At 49.2% G+C, this 20,964-nt stretch overlaps 1 protein-coding gene across 7 annotated transcripts in view; it reads left to right on the forward strand.

The window, feature by feature from the left end:
- Positions 1-20,964, forward strand: part of ATP6V0A4 (ATPase H+ transporting V0 subunit a4) — a 71,427-nt gene that overhangs the window by 29,465 nt on the left and 20,998 nt on the right. For 6 of the 7 annotated variants that reach the window (XM_037049105.1, XM_037049108.1, XM_037049109.1 and 3 more), the window contains 9 exons: positions 483-608; positions 1,026-1,120; positions 2,299-2,425; positions 5,689-5,771; positions 6,551-6,644; positions 9,393-9,605; positions 12,213-12,363; positions 13,269-13,408; positions 16,347-16,504. In XM_037049105.1, coding sequence (XP_036905000.1) covers positions 483-608; positions 1,026-1,120; positions 2,299-2,425; positions 5,689-5,771; positions 6,551-6,644; positions 9,393-9,605; positions 12,213-12,363; positions 13,269-13,408; positions 16,347-16,504 — 1,187 coding nt within the window. The remainder of the gene's footprint in view (positions 1-482; positions 609-1,025; positions 1,121-2,298; positions 2,426-5,688; positions 5,772-6,550; positions 6,645-9,392; positions 9,606-12,212; positions 12,364-13,268; positions 13,409-16,346; positions 16,505-20,964) is intronic. The other variant, XM_037049112.1, reaches the window with a different exon arrangement.

A 20,964-nucleotide genomic window follows, 5' to 3' on the forward strand; every position in this document is an offset into this window, starting at 1 on the left:
GTGTCTGCCTACCCTTCTCTGTCCCCCCTTTTCACTTGTTGGCTGTCCAGACTCCAGCCCATAACTGGTGTGTGGTTGTGGAGGGAGGGGGGTAACACTCAGAGTTTCTCTGTTTATATTTCATTCGCTATTACAATGTGTTTGCGCAGAAGGAATCCTCAGCATAGACATTCACTTCAGCTCCCCTTTTTAGCGTTTTAAATGGGGAAGGGGCACGCAGTTTGCCAACACGCCTCGCTGCCTTTTCTGTTGCCCCAGGGTGTTTTCTTATCCTCCCCAAGATGACGGACCAGAGAGTGTGATGGGCACTGGCCAATCGCTGCACAGTCACACTGAGCTGATGACCGAACCAGCCGCTCGGAGTCAGGCTGTGTTCCGACACGCCGGGTGTTTCTTTGCTGTTTCCTTCTCCTCTGTGGTTAACGTACAGTGCATGTCACAGCCCTCTCTGCTGCATTAACTTTTTTCCTCCCGCCTTATAGACTGTTCTCGAAAAACTGGAAGGAGAGTTACAGGAAGCCAACCAGAACCACCAGGCGTTGAAGAAAAGCTTCCTAGAACTGACAGAACTCAAATATCTCCTGAAGAAAACCCAGGACTTTTTTGAGGTCATTATTTGGGTCATTGAGGTCGTTTAGCAAAGGGCCCTTCCCCCCACACCCAATATGAGCAAATCGCCGTTTCTGCCCCAGGGCCAGCCCACTGGGGAGTGGGCAGGTGTTCTGGGCGCACTGACTGTGGAGCAGTTGCTGTCAATGCAGACACACTCCCAGGACGTAATAATGGCCTGGACAAAAGCAGAACAGCTCGTTTGAGCCGAATCGGGATTTTGGAAGGAAGAGATCGGGGAAGCTTTTTGAGCTGGCAAGAAGCACTCTACTTTTTGAATTCTGTTAATTATTTGTAGGCAATTAAAGCTTCCTTAAAACCAGAAGGAAAAAAAAAAAACCCTTGCGGTGTTGGGGTGCTGTTAAGGTCGTTTAAGTACATGTAGTAAACGCACATGTCGACTGTTTCACTTTCAGACGGAGACCAACTTACCGGATGATTTCTTTGCCGAGGACACCTCCAGTCTCCTGGAGTTGCGGGTGATGCCTGCGCGCATGAGCGGAAAGCTGGGGTAGCGTAGCTCTGCTCTGAAAGTGAGGCGGGGGTGGTCCTTGGGCGGTAGCTCATGGCCCGGTGTCGGTAGATTTCCCAGAGAGTTTGAATGAATGAGCGAATGAATGAATGAATGAACCAGTAGCCACTGGAATGAGAACAATTTCACGTGAGTTACTCCACACCGTAGTAAACCCAAGCGTCACCTTATTAGGTGCTTGGGGTCACAGGTCCCGTTACCTGGTTCGTGGTGACGCTAATGTCCTCATGCCAGGAGAGTGCAGTGCCTGTCTTGTCTCCACATGGGAAAGATCTGGGGGTAATCATTTTAATGGGATTTTTTTTGATACGCTTTTTCTTTATCCTTGAAACATGGATTTGATAATAAAATAGATTTTGACCCTGAAGTTGAAGTGCAGTGAGAAATGGGATAGTTACGCCATCGATTTGGTCACAAGTAGTGCTGATACGATGTGACTCTACCGGCAGAATGTGCGGGGATTCAAAACGGTGGGATGTCACACGGCGTGCCAGGAAAATCGATGATGCGATCCAAGTGCCGAGTTTTGCAATTCTAGCATTTCATTCGATAGATGCTGGATGGCCTGCTACTTGAGCTAACAGGCATTGAATTCGAAATAGAAAAAATATTTACTGAAGATTTTGGACCACAAAGTACTATAGGATCAACATACATTTAAAATAATATTCCAGTGAAAGCTACCATCTTTAAGGTTAATGTGTCAGGTGTGGGTGAGAGATTATCTAGCTACCTGGGTTATGGCCAAGGAAAGATGCCTACAAGTCCATGGGTATGTTTCATTCTTAGTGCAGTGTTTGTAAAAATACACAGAGACCACTGCCAAGCATTTTGAATATCTATTTCCTTTTGCTACAAAGCTATTGTGAAAAGTCTGCCATAGTTGTAACCACAAACGATTGAATACAGAGTATTGAGCCAGTTAAGGAAACCTCACCATGGCAGAGAACACAGGTCACAAGGGACTTGGGACAGATTAAGGCTGGGAGGCAGAGGGGCCTTGTGACCCCTGCCAGGCAGGCCTGTCTCAGCATCTGCTGCTCAGAAGGAAGTGGTCTTTCCGTGGCTTCACCTCTTTCTGGTTGTCCCAGAGCCTTCTCCCTGCATCCCGCTGCCTGTACCTGGGTAACGTCTCCTCTTCTGCCTGTTGACCCCAGGTTCACCGTTGGTGTGATAAACAGGGAGAGGATGGCTTCCTTTGAGAGGCTCCTGTGGCGCGTTTGCCGGGGAAACATCTACCTGAAGTTCAGTGAGATGGACGTGGTTCTGGTGGACCCCGTCACAGTGGGTATCTCCGGCTGCGGCTGACTCTCCCCCCAATTTCCCGGGGCCCTCCCCAGCGGGGTTTGGTTCCTGCAGATAGCGAGGCTTCAGTTCCATGAAGTCAATATCTATTTCCTTTTTCCCTTTTTTAAAAAAAATCCCTTTCAAAGGGATTGTTATTAACAATACCTCATTCCTTCGGGAAACTTAGCTATACTCCTTCCACACTAGGCAGCTGCTGTGTCTTTATCCCAAGGAACTTAACTACATAGGCCAGTGTGCCCCAACCTGCAGCATGCACGTGAGCGTGAGAATGACCTGGGCACCCTGGTGGGTGTGGCTCAGTGGGTTGGGCATCTTCCCACAAAGCAAAAGGTCGCCGGTTCAATTCCCGGTCAGGGCACCTGCCTGGGGTCACATGCCTGGGTTGTGGGCCAGATCCCCGGTTGGGCAACCGATTGGTGTTTCTCTCTCTTTCTTCCTCCCTTACCCTCTCTCTAAAAATAAAATCTTAAAGAAAAAAAAAAGAATGACCTGGGGATCTAGTTAAAATGCACATTCTGCTTCAGTGGGTCTGTGGTGGGGCTCGAGAGCCCCATTTTTAGCAGCTTACTGCTGGTGGAAGTCAGCAAACCACACACTTCCCATGGGGATGCCAAGGGTGGGACACGCATTCATTGCGATTCCCTGCGTAGGGGGGCCTCTAGCCTTCCAGTTGGTATTTAAATCCACATATACTGTGATTCGGAGAAGGCAGGCTTATTTCTAAAGGTCATCATCTTTTCCAGAGCAGACGCTTTTAAGTTTTCTTTTATAAAAAATACCTTCACAGGTGAAATAAATACAAATTAAAATAAGATGAAAACTTAGTAGAAAAACCCCCCACAAACCCTCACTACTTTATTTTATTTGAGAGAGAGAGACAGAAAGAGAGAGAGAGAAACATCGATTTACTGTTCCCCTTATTTATGCATTCACTGTTTGATTCTTGTATGTGCCCTGATCGGGGATCAAACCTGCAACCTTGGCGTATCAGGACTGCCGCTGCCCGCAGCAGCAAGGGTGGTCACGAGGTGAGGCGAGGGACTTAATTAAAAGAATGGAGAGGACCATAAGCTCTGCTGGCAAATGGCAACTTTATTCAAGGAACTGCTGGCTTATATGCAGAACTGCAGTGGCCTGAGAACAATGTTGTTTTACAAAAGTTTGTACACTCCCGAAAGCTATCAAGAGGGCAAGATGTTCTCATATCCTGAGAACATGAGCCCAAAGATAACAGTGTCCTCATGACTATTACTTTCTTGGAACATGACGCATATGCCAAGATCTTGTTCTTTCCTTCAAGGCTGAGAAGGAGAAGGTCCGGAAGATGTCAAGATACCCGCCAGCTCCAGGGACCAGAAACCAAGTCCCTCCACCGTTTTCACAGTGGGGGCTCTGTCCTTGGTCCCCTGCAGCCTGGCGGGCTCCCACACAGGACAATGCTCTAACCAGCTGAGCTACTCGGCCAGGGCCAAACCCTCACCACTTTATTTATTTTTTTGAAGATTTTATTTATTTATCTTTAGAGGGGAAGGAGAGAGGGAGAGAAACATCAATGTCTGGTTGCCTCTAGTGCGTCCCCTGCTGGGAACCGGCCTGCAACCCAGGCATGTGCCCTGACTGGGAGTGGAACCGCGATCCTCTGGTTCGCAGGCCTGTGCTCAATCCACTGAGCTACACCAGCCAGGGCCTCACCACTTTATTTTTATTTTTCCTTTAATTTTAGTGTTATTTTCCTCTTGTGCTGTCTTTCTTTAGTGCTTAGCCATAGAGAGGCAGGTATCATTTAATGTGGCTGCGGTAACAACATGGAACTGTTTCCCAGCTTCCCTTCCTTGTAGGCAGGGCCCATGTTCCTCTGCATGACTGCTGTCCTTTACACGCATTAGAATTTGACACGGAGCCACCACTGGCCATCATCCAGTCGCAACAGGTCATGGTCACGGTGGCTGGGAGGGTGCTTCTAAGGTGTGCATCCAGAATAAGATGGCTTTCGCCCGTTGCCACGGAAGGCCCACTGAACAGATCAGAACAGATCAGAACCGATCCCCCGCGTTGGTGGGTCCAGGAACAAAAGTACCGAAGAGATTCAGGAAGGCCCAGGGGTGGACCTTGTGGGTGAGGGAGCCTTGAGAAGTAATATAAAGTCGGCAGCTCCCCAGTTCCTGAAACAGCCCTTTCCCCACTCCAGTGAGCAACTGCCAGGGAGATGATTGGTTTTGATATCATTTTCAATTTGATGCTTAAAATTTCCCTTGAGTTCACGTGACCCGAGCTGTCTGTTTTTGGACAGTGTGTTTCCAGTTTTTCTCCAGAATATAGCCACAAGCAGTGTCCTGCGTGCGGATTTTGATTTTGTTTTCAATTCCCTCCATGATAGGAATTCTAGGAAATAGGATTGCTGGCCTCAAGGGCGTGGGCATTTTCATCTTGCTTGCTGGGGCCTGGGAGGTGGCTTCTCACAGGTCGTACCCATTCCAGGGCTCCAATTGGAATGTGATGAGCTCATTGGGTTTATTGTAGTATTTTCCTTCCCTTGTGAAGCGTCAAGCTTGAACTTTAAAAATGCAGCCTACTCAGTGTTCGATGGATGTGCGTAGCTGTGTTGAGTCAAACATTAGACACGGCTTTACCGTTGTTAAACATCAAACACCTACTCACCCCTGAAACGTCTGTGTGTATGAGTTAACCCCGGGGAGCTGGGTCAGCTGTTTTCACCTTAAGAGTTTCAGTGTCCTGGTGACCCTCTGCTGGATGTCTACTCTTTTATTCGTACATCTCTGAGTACGAGGCCCAGCTGGGATCCAACTTGTGAAGCCAGTAGTGTAGTTTCCCCTTTAGGGCTGCATTGGCCTCACTGCTGGCCCCACACAGCCTGCTTCCATAACTTTGACCTGTGACACTTTGGTTCGCAGGCTAGTGCTCAATCCAATATATATATATTTTAAAACTGGCCCTGGCTGGTGTGGCTCAGTGGATTGAGCGCTGGCCTGCAAACCAAAGGGTCACCAGTTTGATTCCCAGTCAAGGCACCTGGCTGGGTTGCGGGCCAGGTCCCCAGTAGGGGGCGCAGGAGAGGCAACCACACATTGATGTTTCTCTCCCTCTCTCGTTCCCTTTCCCACTCTCAAAAAAAATAAATAAAATCTTTAAAAAAGTAAAACCTAGAAACAGAATTTCACATTTTGATTGTAGTCTAACTAGAAAGAAAAATTGATTTTTCACTTGTTCTGACTTTCCAGAAAGAAGAAATTAAGAAGAACATGTTCATCATATTTTATCAGGGAGAGCAGCTCAGGCAGAAGGTCAAGAAGATCTGTGAGGGGTGAGCGAGTCTTGGGCTCTTCCACTGGGGACTGGCTGGGCGGGGCCGACGGGTGTGCAGTGGTCTGGGCCGCTTCGAGTCCGTGGAGGGGTTTAGAATGACTTTCCCACACATGACAAGAGAGTGGGAAAAACGCCACTGACTTTTTAAAATTTATTTTTTATTGCATTTTTTCCCCACTGCCTTTATTCCCCTTATCCCCTCTCCCATCTCCACCAGCTGCCCCCTGCATTCACCACACTGTGGTCTGGTCCATGAGTCCTTTTTCCTTTTTGCGACCAACTTTTCCTAGTTGTAGGAGTAGAAACAGGAAGGACCTAAATAGGCAACACCAGGTAACTAAAAATTTTAACCATTTCACTTCATCTCTGCTCACAGGCAAACCACATGATAGGCAGGCTGTTTCTAGTGGTAACGGAATCATCTTATATCCAGCCCCTTAGAGGCAGAAATTACTCCGTAAAGCAGGGCATTAATGCATTCATGAATTCGGGGTGGGGGTGGGACAAGTTAAGCTTGTGGGCTTATTTACATACAGCTCACAGCCTTTACTGTTTGCACGAAGCTTTCCTATAGCAGACCCCTGGCTTTAATTCAGATTGTGCGAGCTCTGTGGCGGGAACCCTTTAATGGGGCTCATTTATTGTTGGCCACAGGGAAGTTTTCCAGGAAAAGGCGGCCACCTCACCAAAGCCAGCAGACAGTAATCTAGCAGAAGAGGACACACAGAGCGCCTTGGAGTGATAACCACATGTCACTTTGCGATGCACTAAACACAGGTTTCGAGCCACCATATACCCCTGCCCAGAGCCTGCAGCGGAGCGCAGAGAGATGCTGGCTGGTGTCAACGTGAGGCTGGAAGATTTAGTCACCGTGAGTGTGGGGTTCGGGCGCATGATCGATGGGGGAGGCACTACCAAGGGGGCTACCTCTGCCTTGGCCAGTAAGTCCCGTCCTCGGGGGCGCTTACTGGAAACCAGCTCGGGTGCTAGCTCGGCCCTTCCAGCTCGAAGTGCAGAAGATTTCATAATTAAGAAACTGTCCCAGAGGCTGGAGGTGGTGATTCTTCACGCCAGCGATGCTTTGGCTGGGGTTAGAACTGACCACAGCCCAAGGCCACTGCGGTCTGGTTAAAGGAGTCCTTCATTGCCAGCCTGGCCTCATCTGTGAATCCACTAAGCAGCCAAGTAAGTGGAACAACTGGCCTGACGGATTCTTTCTCCGCTGAATTAATTGCCCAGTTGCTTGAATCGACCGGTTCATTCTGTAAACACAGTCAGTCTGGTTTTACTGTGTGAACACGCCCCAGGATCAGATCTCGTCAAGTCTGTCCTCGCGCAGGGCGGCGCTCTGCACTCGTACCATGAGAGCACTCTCTTTAATAAGCTTTGGACGCAGTCACAGACAGCGGCTGGTCCCCCTCTTACTGTGACTCCTGCATCGGTGCCGTGTGGCTCTCTGTGGTGGCGGGAATGCCGTGTAAGCTGCGTGTCCTGTGCGATACCCGGCTGCCACATGTGACCTTGGAACATGGCTTGTGCGACTGGGAAACCAAATGTTCATTTTTATTTAGTTGTTTTAAACCCTCATCTGAGAATGTTTTTTGATTCTAGAGGGAGGGAGGGAGGGAGAGAGTGAGCACAACATCGATTTGTTGCCTCCAGAACGTACCCCACGTAGGGATCAAACCTGCAACCTAAATATGTGCCCTGACCAGGAATTGAACCCCAAACCCTGTGGTATATGGAATGATGCTCCCACTTTTTGTTTCTTTTTTTAAGGTTTTATTTATTTATTTTTAGAGGGAAGGGGAGGAGAAAGACAGGGAGAGAAACATCAGTGTGTGGTTGCCCCTCACGTGCCCCCCACTGGGGGACCTAGCCTGCAACCCAGACTTGTGCCCCGACTGGGAATCGAACCAGTGACGCTTTGGTTCCCAGCCTGCACTTAATCCACTGAGCAGGGCTGAGGCAGGGCAGGGCTGTTTGATTTTCGTTAAATTAAAATTCCAAGATCTCCACATGGCTGGTGACCTATCGGCACAGTCTAGATCCTCAGTGACTGCCTTCAGAAATTAGGTGTGTGTTTCAGAGCTCTCAGGCTAACAGACCTCCTAAGCGCCCCCAGAAAAATCTGTGTTTGATTTCTTTAATCCTCTTTATTCCCCCTTGGTCACTTGTCAGGGAGACTGAACTTCCCTGAAGCCGTGTCCCGTGAGGCCTGTTCCCCCGAATGGCCTCCTGTCGGGAGTGGAGCAGAAGCTACGCTGAACTTGAGCTATGTTTAGTGTGGCTCGGGCAGCCCTGTGTAAAGGTTACCTATTAACTCTCTCACCAGGACAAAAACTAACTCCATTGAATAAACCCTCTGTGGGCCATTCATCGCTGCATTGGTTAGTTATTGCCATTAATTGGGGAGATGATGTACGTAAAGTATTTTAACAGGCGGATCCGCCTCCTGGGGTTGCTGTAACAAACCACCACAACCGGGGTGGCTTAAAACAACAGAAATTTATTCTCACAAGTTTGGAGGCTAGAAGTCTGAGGTCAAGGCGACAGCAGAGCCGAGCTTACTCTGGAAGCTGTAGGATAAGGCCCTTCCTTGCCTGTTCTGCTATCATCTAAATCTCTGGGTCCCCCCCAGATTCATGTGTTGATATCCCAATGCTGCCCTGGCTGGTGTGGCTCAGTGGATTGAGTGCCGGTCCATGAACTGACAGGTCGCCGGTTCGATTCCCAGTCAGGGCACCTGCCTGGGTTGTGGGCGAGAGGCAATTGATGGATGTCTCTCTCGCACATTGATATTTCTCTCCTTCTCTCCCTCCCTCCCTTCTCCTCTCCCTAAAGCAAACAAACAAACACAGAAACCAATGCTGAAGGTGAGGGTATGAGCAGATGGGACCTTTGGGAGGTGATTAGGGCAAAGCCCTTATGAATGGGATGGGCGTCCTTATAAAAGAAGTTGCAGAGGGTTGCGCCCCCCCCCCGCCCCATGCAAGGGTAGAATTTGAGGTGTGCCACACAGCAGTGGGCCCTCACCCGACCACGTGGCACCCTGATCCCTTCCTGCCTCCAGAACTGGGAGAATACGTTTCTATCGTTGACAAGCCTCCCAGTCTGTGGTATTTTATTACAGTAGCCCTCATGGGCAAGGGCATCTTCAGTCCTTGGAATTCCTTGGTTTGCGGAGGGGTCACTCCAGTCTCACCTCCGTCACAAAGGTGTCTTCTCCCTGTGCGCCACTGTCCCAGTTTCTTATAAGGACACCTGTCATAGTGCAGTGAGCTGACCCTGCTCCAGTCTGGATTCCGTCTCAGCTGGATTCCATCTGCAGAGCCCCTATTTCCAAATAAGATCATCTTCACTGTTACCAGGGATTAGGACCTGAAACTCTTTTGGGGGGGAGACAATATGCAACGTGTAACAGTGGTACTGGAGGGAATTTAGGAAACAAGGAAGAATTTTTCCTAAGGGTTTGAAACTCGGGAGCTGTGCTGCTCGTGAAAGTTAAAGGCCAGAGGGAGGGGGGTGGCCGTGCAAAGGAAGCCCCCGTGGCTGAAGCCCCCGTGTGTGTGCGGCTTGGCCAGATGTTTCTGCGAGCACCCCGTGTTTTCCCACTCAGGTTATCTCACAGACCGAGTCTCACCGGCAGAGGCTCCTGCAAGAGGCGGCTGCCAGCTGGCACTCCTGGGTCGTCAGGGTGCAGAAGATGAAGGCCATTTACCACATCCTGAACATGTGCAACATCGACATCACCCAGCAGTGCATCATCGCCGAGATCTGGTTCCCCGCGGCGGACGCCCGGCGCATCAAGAAGGCGCTGGAGCAGGGCGTGGTGAGTGGCCAGCGCAGCGGGAAAGGGGAAAGGTCGGTCACGTCCAAGTCACTAGAACTTCACAGGTGACTTGCTGGAGGGATTGTCACCTTCGTCTTCGAATCTTCAGTTGGTGACCGGGTGCTGGGCACATGTCAGAGACGTGGTAGGAGAATGAGCCCGGTGGGGAGCCTGGCCCGTTCAGTGCTGGCATGTCTGGGGAGACCAGAGGAATTTAGGGCTTGGCCTTTGGGGCCCTGTGAAACTCAATGATGTCAGAGTGGCCCTTGAACTTGTAGGTCTTATAAGACTGTTGGAGAGCCATTGATGGAGAAGGGGCCCCTCCGAACAGATGGCATTGAAGCTGGCTTCCCAAAGTGTCATGAGAAGATTGGGGTGGGTGGGCGAAAGAGCTTTCAGGCTGAAAGGGTCTGAGGGTAAAGGCCTTGGGTGGGATGGGACTAGGAGATAGGAGCCATCTTCATCCCCTCTATATAGACGGGGAAACTGAGGCATGGAGAATGGAAGTAACTTGGCTGCAGTCCCATAGCAGGAGGCAGGATTTAAGTGTCTTCACATTATGGTCCAGTAACTACCCAAATGGGGCACTTACAGAGGGTGTTTCACTTCGACTGGTAAGGGCAGGGGCCTTCCTGGAGGAGGTGATGTGGAAGCTGAACCGAGGAAGGGTGGTCAGAAGAGGTGGGGAGGAGTGTGCGGAGCAGGCCCACCGGCAGACCTGAGGCTCGAGAGCGGATGCAGCGGTGGAAGGAATGGGAAGAAGGTCGGGGGGAGGTTGTGGGGCGGGCCCCGAGGGGCTACATGGCGGTGTGAGGGAGCTGATTTTATTCCCACCTTGGGCAACTGGGTCCAGTGTGTGGAGAAGAGCGAAGGGCCATTGGGGAGAAGCTGTTCGAGTGCAAGGATTTCACTGAACAGTGGCGTCTGTAATCACAAAAGGAGTCAACTGCCACAAGGCTGCTTGGGGCTTTGCCGACAGTTTCTTCATCCTCTGAAACAACCAAAGTAGCCCCCCAGATAGAAGTAGAAGGCCCTATGGGGCTAGGAGATGAGGGGACAAGTGCAGGGGGAGAGCTATTCTGATCACTGGTAAGCAAAACATATTAATAATTAGAGCCACGGAGGGTAGCTCAGTTGGTTAGGGCATCATCCTGATACCACAACGTTGCAGGTTTGATCCCCAGTCAGGGCACATACAAGAATCAACCAATGATGCATAAGTAAGTGGAACAGTAAATCTCTCTCAATCTCTCTCTCTCTCTCTCTTCCTCCCCTCCCCCACTCCTCCTCCTCTCCCTTCCTCTCTCTTTCCAAAATCAATTAAAAAAACCCAACTTGGTTTATGCTAGTATTGTCTGCCACTGCTGGGGGGCATGTTAGAAAAAAAGGAGGAAGCCACAGTCCTGGGCCTCAAGGACGTCGTCATCACACCCCAGGAAGATGCAGAATCACAGAGCGGGGGGTGGGGGGGGGGGCTCTGCTCCCTGGGGAGGTTACTTGGCCTCTCTCTGTACCTTCCTCTCCTCATCTCTAACACGGGGCTTGGGAAGCCTGCCTGATGGCGCGGTAGGGGGACTGGCGAGCACTCCAGGGCTGGCTCCAAGTCCCACTGAGGGCGCAGGTGGTCAGTGCCCTTGCAGTTTGGAGTGACCAGAAGGTTCCTGGGGAGTGAGTGAGCTTGGAGAGTGGTTCACACTTGGACCAGCAAACAGGGGACATGGCTGTGTGGGGTTGGCCGATTTCCACAGAGAAGCCATGGGGTGCAGGTGTGAATGGAGGATTAAGCCAGTGGTGCGAAGTCTTGATTACAAGGCAAAGAGTTCTGGGTTTCTTCTTTGAGGATTTCTGAGTAGGAGGGTAACAGGACTACTGCTTTTTGTTTGTTGTGTTTTATTCAAGGATTAAAGGATTACACAGCCTAGAGTGTCAGGTAAATGCAAGGGGAAGAGGTGGAGGAAGATTGGGGAGGCTGGGCTGGTGGCTGTGGCAGTGGGAGAGAGAGGGATTTGAAAGGGACAGTTAGCAAGATTTGGAGTCTGGTTGATTGAATCACTAGGGAAAACTCTTTGGATTCCGAAGTGGAAGGGATCTGGAGAGTGGAAACTGCCAGAGGAGAAGACTGGCTTTGGGGCAAGGCGATGCTGTTTGGTTCTAGGCTCCTGGATTATGTGGGGTTGCTGAGACAGAAGCGCTTGAAACCCTAGGCAGGCAATTCAAAAAAGAATCTAAATTTGGGAGAGGGTCAGGACCATTTGGAAGATCGAAACGAAATTCAGAAAGTGGGCAAGCTCTCAGGGGGAGTCTGTGGAGAAAAAGGAGAAGAGGCCCAGGGCTGAGGCATAAATATGCGTTTCCGGACCTGGAGAATGGGAACGGCCACAGAATCAGGGGAGGTTCTCCTCTCTCGACAGCTCCCCTGTGAGGCGAGTTAGATAATGTAGTAGGAAGGTACGAGCTTTTACTGGAGCGATCACGGGTCTCAGAGAGGTCCAGAAATCATCCCACATTCCCCCGGCGAGTGATGGCAGGGGTCGGCCTGTGACCTGTGTCCCGACACCCGGCTCAAGGCGCTCTTCCTGACGTCTTTGTCACGTGCTCCATTTGCAGGAACTCAGTGGTTCCTCCATGGCCCCCATCTTGACGGCAGTGCAATCGAAAACAGCTCCTCCCACGTTTAACAGGACCAATAAGTTCACGGCCGGCTTCCAGAACATTGTAGATGCCTACGGCGTGGGCAACTACCGGGAGATAAACCCAGGTAAAGGGGCCGGGTAGCTTGCACGCCCGAGCAGCTTGAGAAATGAAAATGGGGTAAGATTTACCCCCGCGATGGCAGCCTCGGAGGTGAATTGCTTAAAACGGTGACTTTCCTAAAGTCTTATTTGCTTTGTGAAATGGAATCTTATTTGGTTTTTGCACTGTTTTCTGGAAAGGTGGTGAGTGAAAGATTTCTTCCTTGTCAAGATTCCCCCTGTTCCCCCTTATATCGTAGCCTTAGCAGGCAGCCAGGTTTGGTTCCTGTTTCCTTAACAATTCAGTGAGGGTCATCTCTAGGCCTCTTCTCAGTCTCTGAGTTGAGTGGGAGGGAGGGAACACACAGAACTTGGAGGCAGAAGACTGGATTCTTAGTGACATATTCTAGGCTACTGTGATATTGGTAGCCTAGTTTGTAAAATAAAGAGGTTGACCAGATGCCCATGAGCCAAGGGGTTCATGATGCTGTTCTTGTCCAGTCTAATTTATGACCCATAATGCAGGGGCCCCACCTCACAGATTGAGGGTCCTGTGAATAACTGCTGGAGGTATGTGGTACCTGTGAGTGGGAGAGAAGTGGATAAAAGATGGTAGTGGAAAGAAAAGAGAAAGCACTTAGAAAACTGACTTTAAATCCCATTAAACTTCGTGATCTTGGGCAAGTCACTTAACCGCTCCCAAACTCAGCCATCTGTAAAGTGGGGGATAATGAGGCTTCCTTGTTGATGAGCTACTGTATGTGGGAGCCTAGCAAACATCGGGGGTGCGGATGTTGAGAGACGACAGGATCAGAAAGACGCAAGAGAGCCAGCATGTCGCGATGAGCGTGATAGAGAAATCTTTAATGGGGGAGCCCGAAGGATTGTTGGACAAACTCAGGCTGCTGTGCTGTGGGTCTCACCTCTGCAGCCCCCTATACCATCATCACCTTCCCCTTCCTGTTCGCTGTGATGTTTGGAGACTGTGGTCACGGGACGGTGATGCTTCTGGCAGCCCTCTGGATGGTCCTCAACGAGAGGCGCTTGCTCGCCCAGAAGACAGACAACGAGGTGGGTGTCCATCAGATGTCTCCCCTCGTTTCCCTGAAACTATAAGTAGAATATTAAAAATGTGTGTGTGGTTTTCACCACAGAAATAACATATTTTTTTAAAAAGTAAGTGAAAAATGAGAAGGAAAAAAGGTTCAAAATTCAACATAAAAACTCCTGGCCAAAGGTATATCCTTCAATAGTTTGGTGCAGTTCCTTTTAGCATTTTGGGGTTTTGGGGTTTTTTTTGTACATCGCCCATCAAGGTATTGATCTTCCCTGGCCCCCTCCCACAACACTGATTCTTTTCTTTGATTAGAAAAGCAACATATGCTCATTTAAAAATTGGGTTAAGACAGCAATCTACCTAGAAGAAAAATGCAATTCATGTTTTTGTATCACCTTTCTAGTTTCTTTTCTGTGCTTACACAAAAATATATAATTTTCAAAAATTGGGATCAGATAGTGCATATTAATTTGTAGTCCTCCTTTTCTTCCCTTAAACTGGCACAAATATTTTTTTATGACAAAGCCTTTTCCCCCACAAGCCTGGGATCAGTGCCCATGGGAAACACAGAGAAACCCCAGATACCAGGTCTTCATTTGTACACCCAACGTCTCTACGCCTCCCGTGAAGTTCCCTCCCAGAGTGAGGTGTGTGTGAAGGTTGAGGCAACCCAAGAGTCTGCGTCATTTCCAAGCCCATCAACTAGCCTCACTTTACGGCCACTGTTTGTACCCTTTACAAAGTGGAAACATGCCTTTAGCTGTGTTCTGAATTTTAAGGCCACCTGCAATCTTTTTCTTACCGGTTGACTTAACCAGAGGTAGTTCAATGATGTCATAGTGAGTTAATCATGAGCAAAGTTAGTGATAAATCAACCTATGACCAATATACTTTTTTCCTGACACACATTTTAATAGATGTGGTTTTCTGTAGTAAATATTTGAAGTCCCCAGGCCACACTCAGCAGTTCTGTGGAAGATTGTTCTGTATCACCCAGTGACAGGGCAAAGCCCTTTCTCTTCTTAGGGAGTGCACTTGGAAACTCAACTTTATAATGAAGGCTCAAAAGGAGTATAGGTTCGACTTGCTGGAAAATTTAGCAGCCACGTGAGGCCAGCTCAGTGCTTACCTCCTGGAAGGATTTGAGGCAATAGCCACCCATTTTCAAGACCCTTCTTTTGTAGGTGAGGCCTCAGTTTCTGCTTTAGTTACACTGTCTACCCAAGGCTGAATTGAAGAATGTGAGGGTTAAGAATGGGTTTTGAGCCCTGGCTGGTGTAGCTCAGTGGACTGAGCTCGGGCCTGCAAACCACACGATTGAGGTTCAATTCCCAGTCAGGGCACATGCCTGGGTTGCAGGCCAGTTCCCAGCAGGGGACTCATGAGAGGCAACCATACATTGATATTTCTCTCCTTCCCTTCCTTTCTAAAAGATAAATAACTAAAATATTTTTTTTTTAAAAAAGAATGGGTTTTGATCATAAAGACCGAGCTTGGCCCTGGCCACCTAACTCAGTTGGTTAGAGAATCATCCTGATGCGCCAAGGTTGTGGGTTCGATCCCCAGTCATGGGTACATACAAGAATCAACCAATGAATAAATAAATAAGTAGTATAACAAAGTGATATATCCTCCCTCCCTCCCTCCCTCCCTCCCCTGCCCCCCTCCCTCCTTCCCCTGCCCCCTCTCTCTATGAAATCAATCCAAAAAAACCCTTGCTAGTGTGGCTCAGTTGGTTGGAGCATTGTCCCATACACCAAAAGGTTGCGGGTTCAATTCAGGTCAGGGTACATATGGAAGGCAACTGATATTTCTCTCTCACATTGATGTTTCTCTTTCTCTCTCTCCATTTCTCTCTTTCTCTCTCCATTTCTCTCTAAGAGCAAGAAACAGATTTAAAAATCAAATCAATCCTTCTCCCCCCCAAAGAATATGATGCTTATATGTTTTATTTCCACAGTAAGCAACTACCAGCCTGGGACTTCTCTGATTCACCTGTAGAAGCTCGGGGAAATCAGGATGCGTGNAGAATGTGAGGGTTAAGAATGGGTTTTGAGCCCTGGCTGGTGTAGCTCAGTGGACTGAGTGTGGGCCTGCAAACCACACGATTGAGGTTCAATTCCCAGTCAGGGCACATGCCTGGGTTGCAGGCCAGTTCCCAGCAGGGGACTCTTGAGAGGCAACCATACATTGATATTTCTCTCCTTCCCTTCCTTTCTAAAAGATAAATAACTAAAATATTTTTTTAAAAAAGAATGGGTTTTGATCATAAAGACCCAGCTTGGCCCTGGCCACCTAACTCAGTTGGTTAGAGAATCATCCTGATGCGCCAAGGTTGTGGGTTCGATCCCCAGTCATGGGCACATACAAGAATCAACCAATGAATGCATAAATAAGTAGTATAACAAAGTGATATATCCTCCCTCCCTCCCTTCCTTCCTCCCCCGCCCCCTCTCTCTATGAAATCGATCCCAAAAAACCCTTGCTAGTGTGGCTCAGTTGGTTGGAGCATTGTCCCATACACCAAAAGGTTGCGGGTTCAATTCAGGTCAGGGTGCATATGGAAGGCAACTGATATTTCTCTCTCACATTGATGTTTCTCTTTCTCTCTCTCCATTTCTCTCTTTCTCTCTCCATTTCTCTCTAAGAGCAAGAAACAGATTTAAAAATCAAATCAATCCTTCTCCCCCCCAAAGAATATGATGCTTATATGTTTTATTTCCACAGTAAGCAACTACCAGCCTGGGACTTCTCTGATTCACCTGTAGAAGCTCGGGGAAATCAGGATGCGTGTGCTCTCTTGCTCTTTGGGTCATGGTGATGTCTGCGTCACCCTAGTGGCCCCTCTGGACAGGGCCCGTGTGCCTGGCTGTGGACACATCCTCTCACACACTCCCCCAGGGTCCGGGTCGGACCCCACTGACTGTTGTCCCCTCTGTCTCCTCGTGGCAGATCTGGAACACCTTCTTCCACGGGCGCTACCTCATCCTGCTCATGGGCGTCTTCTCCATTTACACGGGCTTCATTTACAACGATTGCTTCTCCAAGGCTTTCAACATCTTCGGCTCTTCTTGGAGTGTCCGGCCCATGTTTAGAAATGGCACGTGGAAGTAAGTTCACAGATGGAAGTGGGTCGTTCCCTGGCCATCCAGGTGGCCTCCGTGACAGCTTTCATGGCTGGGCGAGTCTACACCTGGCTCGGCTCAGAGGTGCACCTGCAAAGTCAACAGATAATTCCGTTTCCTCAACTGAGTGCGAGACCTAATGCCCTGTGCTCAGTAACTGTGCTGCTAACTGTAATGCATGGAAACAGGTTTTAAAACTTAAGTTCAGCTGTGGAGCACGTGCCCTGCACCAGGCGCTTCTGTGAAAATAAGGATGGGCAGGTGTAAATGGGGCATCCTGGTAGCAGCTGGAGAAGCGGGCTTTCTGAAGGAGAAGGTGGCGTATAAAATGCTCCATGCTCTGCTGGGGAACTGGAGTGAGGGTGAAGGGACGCACCTGTGAAAAATGCCCTTGGTGTCCTGATAGGGGTGGCATTGAACCTGTAATTGCGTTGGGTAGTATGGACATTTTACTGGTGCTGGTTCTTCCTGTCCATGAGCATGGTATACGCCTCCACTTGTTTCGCATCCATGCACATAGGACTCGGGCTTTGCTGTAAGAAAGGCTGGCGCAGGCGCTGAACTGTAGGACTGATTGGTCTCCAGTATGCAAGGCTCCACACGCCAGAAGGCGGGTTTCCTTTAACTGCTCAGGCAGCCTATTAAAAGCAAAGAAGGTGGGGGGTCAGTTTTGCAGTCCTGGTTCCCTGAATTTGCCTTGTGGGTAATGGAGGGAGGTGGGCACAGGTGAGGTGGGAAGGGCAGGTGGGTGGCTGCCGAGACACGTTGGCTGCAGGAGACTGGGACCTGGGTGCCCTCCACCTCCCCACCAACCACATCTCTGGAAGCATCGCTCAAGTCTTTCGTGCAGCCAATCAGATGGATGGTCCTCAGGATGGAAACCCAGCACTTCAGGGGACTTCCACCAAGATGGAGGCATAGGTGGAAACACTGTGCCTTCTCCCACAACCAAGTTTGAATAAAACAAAAGTTTGGAGAAACAAAGACACAACCAAAGGACAGAAAATTGAATTATACAGAAGTCCGACTACATCTAACCGTTCAACGGGGACGGTAAGAGGGGCGGAGCCAGCAGCGAGCAGGGTCGGGCAGGACAGGGCCCCCGACCCAGGCGCGCAGGCAGACGAGAACCAGTTGGGGTGCGGGGCAGACCGCGGGCGCATATTCGCGCACAGTGAGACAGACCACGCAGGCCCCAGGGGGCGAGGGCTGACGGCGGTGGCACACTCGCGTGCAGTGGGACGAAACACGTGGGCCCGGTGACGGCAGCAACTGCGGCACCGGTGAGGGCCGTGGCGGCAGGCGGCGGACAGGACGCCATAGTCCCTCTTTGACCCCGCCCCCACATACAGCGTCACAACCCAGCGACTTAGTTGCCCTGCAATACCAGTGAGAGCCATTGTCCCTCTTTGACCCCGCCCCCACATACAACGTCACAACCCAGCGACTTAGTTGCCCTGCAATACCAGTGAGAGCCATTGTCCCTCTTTGACCCCGCCCCCACATACAACGTCACAACCCAGCGACTTAGTTGCCCTGTTCTAGTGAACACTTTAGGGCTCTGATCCTGCTATGGAACAGGCACGAACAACCCGAAAGATGGCACAAGAAGAACTCAAAGTCCCAGAGCCAATAACTCTAAGCGACCGAGAAATTGCCAGCCTCTCAGAAGCACAATTCAGGACACTATTTATCAGGATGCTCACAGAACTGGTAGATTATAGTCACAAATTAGAGGAACAAAGTCACAAATTAGAGGAACATATGAAGGCTAAACTAATTGAAATGAAGGGAGATGCACAGGAAACCAATAGTGATGGAAAGGAAACGGGGACTCAAATCAATGGAATGGACCAGAAGGAAGAACAAAACATCCCACCAGAAAGGAATGAAGAAATGAGAATTCAAAAAAATGAGGAGAGGCTTAGGAACCTCCAGGACATCTTTAAACGTTCCAACATCCGAATTATAGGGGTACCAGAAGGGGGAAAGAAACAGCCACGAGTGGAAAACGTATTTGAACAAATAATAAAGGAGAACTTCCCCAGTCTGGCAAAGGAAATAGACTTCCAGGAAATCCAGGAAGCTCAGAGAGTGCCAAAGAAGTTGGACCCAAGAAGGAACACACCAAGGCACATCATAATTACATTAGCCAAGACCAAAATGAAGGAGAGAATCCTAGAAGCAGCAAGGGATAAGGGGACAGTCACCTACAAAGGAGTACCCATCAGACTGTCAGCGGATTTCTCAAAAGAGACCTTACAGGCAAGAAGGGGCTGGAAAGAAGTATTCCAAGTCATGAAATCCAAAGACCTACAGCCAAGATTGCTTTATCCAGCAAAACTTTCATTTAGAATGGAAGGACAGATAAAGTGCTTCTCAGATAAGGTCAAGTTCAAGGAGTTCATCATCACCAAGCCCTTATTATATGAAATGCTAAAGGGACTTATATAAGAAAAAGAAGATGAAAAATATGAACAGTGAAAGGACAGCAAACACACAGTTATTAACAACCACACCTAAAACAAAAGCAAACCAAGAGGACAGCTAGATCAGGAGTGGAACCATAGAAATGAAGAACACATGGAGGGTTAGAAACAGGGGGGTGGGAGGGGGAGAAGGGGGGAGAAGGCACAGAAAATAGCATAGATGGTAGGCAGAAAATAGGGGGGAGGGCGAGAATAGTGGGGGAAATATAGAATCTAAAGAACTTGAGACATGTGGTTATAAACTAAGGGGGGCAGAATGGTGGGAGAGGGAGGGTGCGGGTGGAAGGGATTGAAGGGGGGGAATAGAACAACTGTAATGGTATAATCAATAAAATATATTTTAAAAAAACCCCAGCACTTCAGGAATGGAAACTTTTGTGGGGGACGGGGAAGATTTTCCAGTTTGAGAGGCGGGTCGGTTGGAGGAAGGGCAGTAGAGGAGAGGGGGGCTGCAAAGGGCCCAGACAGAAGTCACGACGGCCTGTGATCTTTGGCTGCTCGAGTCATGCACCAGCGATACTAACCGCAGTGGTTTCAGGGCGAATGTGCAAGGCCCAGAAGTCCCAGGTGCCATTTCCCCATGCCCAGCTTCTTCTGGTCAGCTTGAGGTTTCTCTGTCTCCCTCTGGAACTTCCAGTTGAAGCTAGGACAGGAGAGGACCAGAAGGAAGTGAGGACAGAGGTGTCTACACGTTTTTGCAACCTCGCTCCCCTTCATGCCTCTCCCAAGCAGGTAGTTCTCTGAAGTTTCTGTCTAGGGTACTGCTCCCCGAAATCTCTACTAACATCCTCAATAGGGGAGAGAATAATAATAAACAATCAGTCTTCTCCAGGGGGTTTTCAGTAGGAAAGATTCAGTCCAGGATTCTTTCCGACTCGGAGCTTTTCCCGGGCGTGTCTGAAGGGCCGGGTGCTGATGGAGGCCCAGGCAGGAGACTCAGGGGGACCTCGACTGTGTGGGTGGGTCATGGAGTCTGACGCAGGTCCTGTTAGCATCTCTGCTGGGTCCCAGTTCCCTGTAGTAGAGGACAGGAGTGTTAAACAGTAAATAGGTCAATACAATTAAGGATAAAGTATTTTATAGAATTACAGATGGCTCCATGTATGGTATTTCCTTCTTTTGGGGTTGTTTTTTTTTAAATTTGTTTGTTTGGCTAGGCAGTTAGTATCTCAAAGAGGTACCTAGAGGAGCAAGACTTTTAAAGATGTAAAGACAAATTACTTAGTTCTGCTCTTCAGATTGAAACTTATAAGCATCGTGATGGACTTTGAAATGTGTTGAATCAGCGCAGTTTCACCAAACCAGCAACACAGAATTTTATTTACCCCGNGAATAATAACAAACAATCAGTCTTCTCCAGGGGGTTTTCAGTAGGAAAGATTCAGTCCAGGATTCTTTCCGACTCGGAGCTTTTCCCGGGTGTGTCTGAAGGGCCGGGTGCTGATGGAGGCCCAGGCAGGAGACTCAGGGGGACCGTGACCGTGTGGGCGGGTCATGGAGTCTGACACAGGTCCTGTTAGCATCTCTGCTGGGTCCCAGTTCCCTGTAGTAGAGGACAGGAGTGTTAAACAGTAAATAGGTCAATACAATTAAGGATAAAGTATTTTATAGAATTACAGATGGCTCCATGTATGGTATTTCCTTCTTTTGGGGTTGTTTTTTTTTAAATTTGTTTGTTTGGCTAGGCAGTTAGTATCTCAAAGAGGTACCTAGAGGAGCAAGACTTTTAAAGATGTAAAGACAAATTACTTAGTTCTGCTCTTCAGATTGAAACTTATAAGCATCGTGATGGACTTTGAAATGTGTTGAATCAGCGCAGTTTCACCAAACCAGCAACACAGAATTTTATTTACCCCGGGCTGGGATGGCGGGAGGACATGTCAACTGCCCTGTTGTCACCCTGCAAATGGCGGTCAAAATGCTGTTCTCTGGGGCATGTGCAGATGACCTCCTCCC

Source organism: Sturnira hondurensis, unplaced genomic scaffold (genome assembly GCF_014824575.4).
Source record: "Sturnira hondurensis isolate 20B ecotype Veracruz unplaced genomic scaffold, ASM1482457v3 Scaffold0006437, whole genome shotgun sequence".
NCBI classification, from domain to species: domain Eukaryota; kingdom Metazoa; phylum Chordata; class Mammalia; order Chiroptera; family Phyllostomidae; genus Sturnira; species Sturnira hondurensis.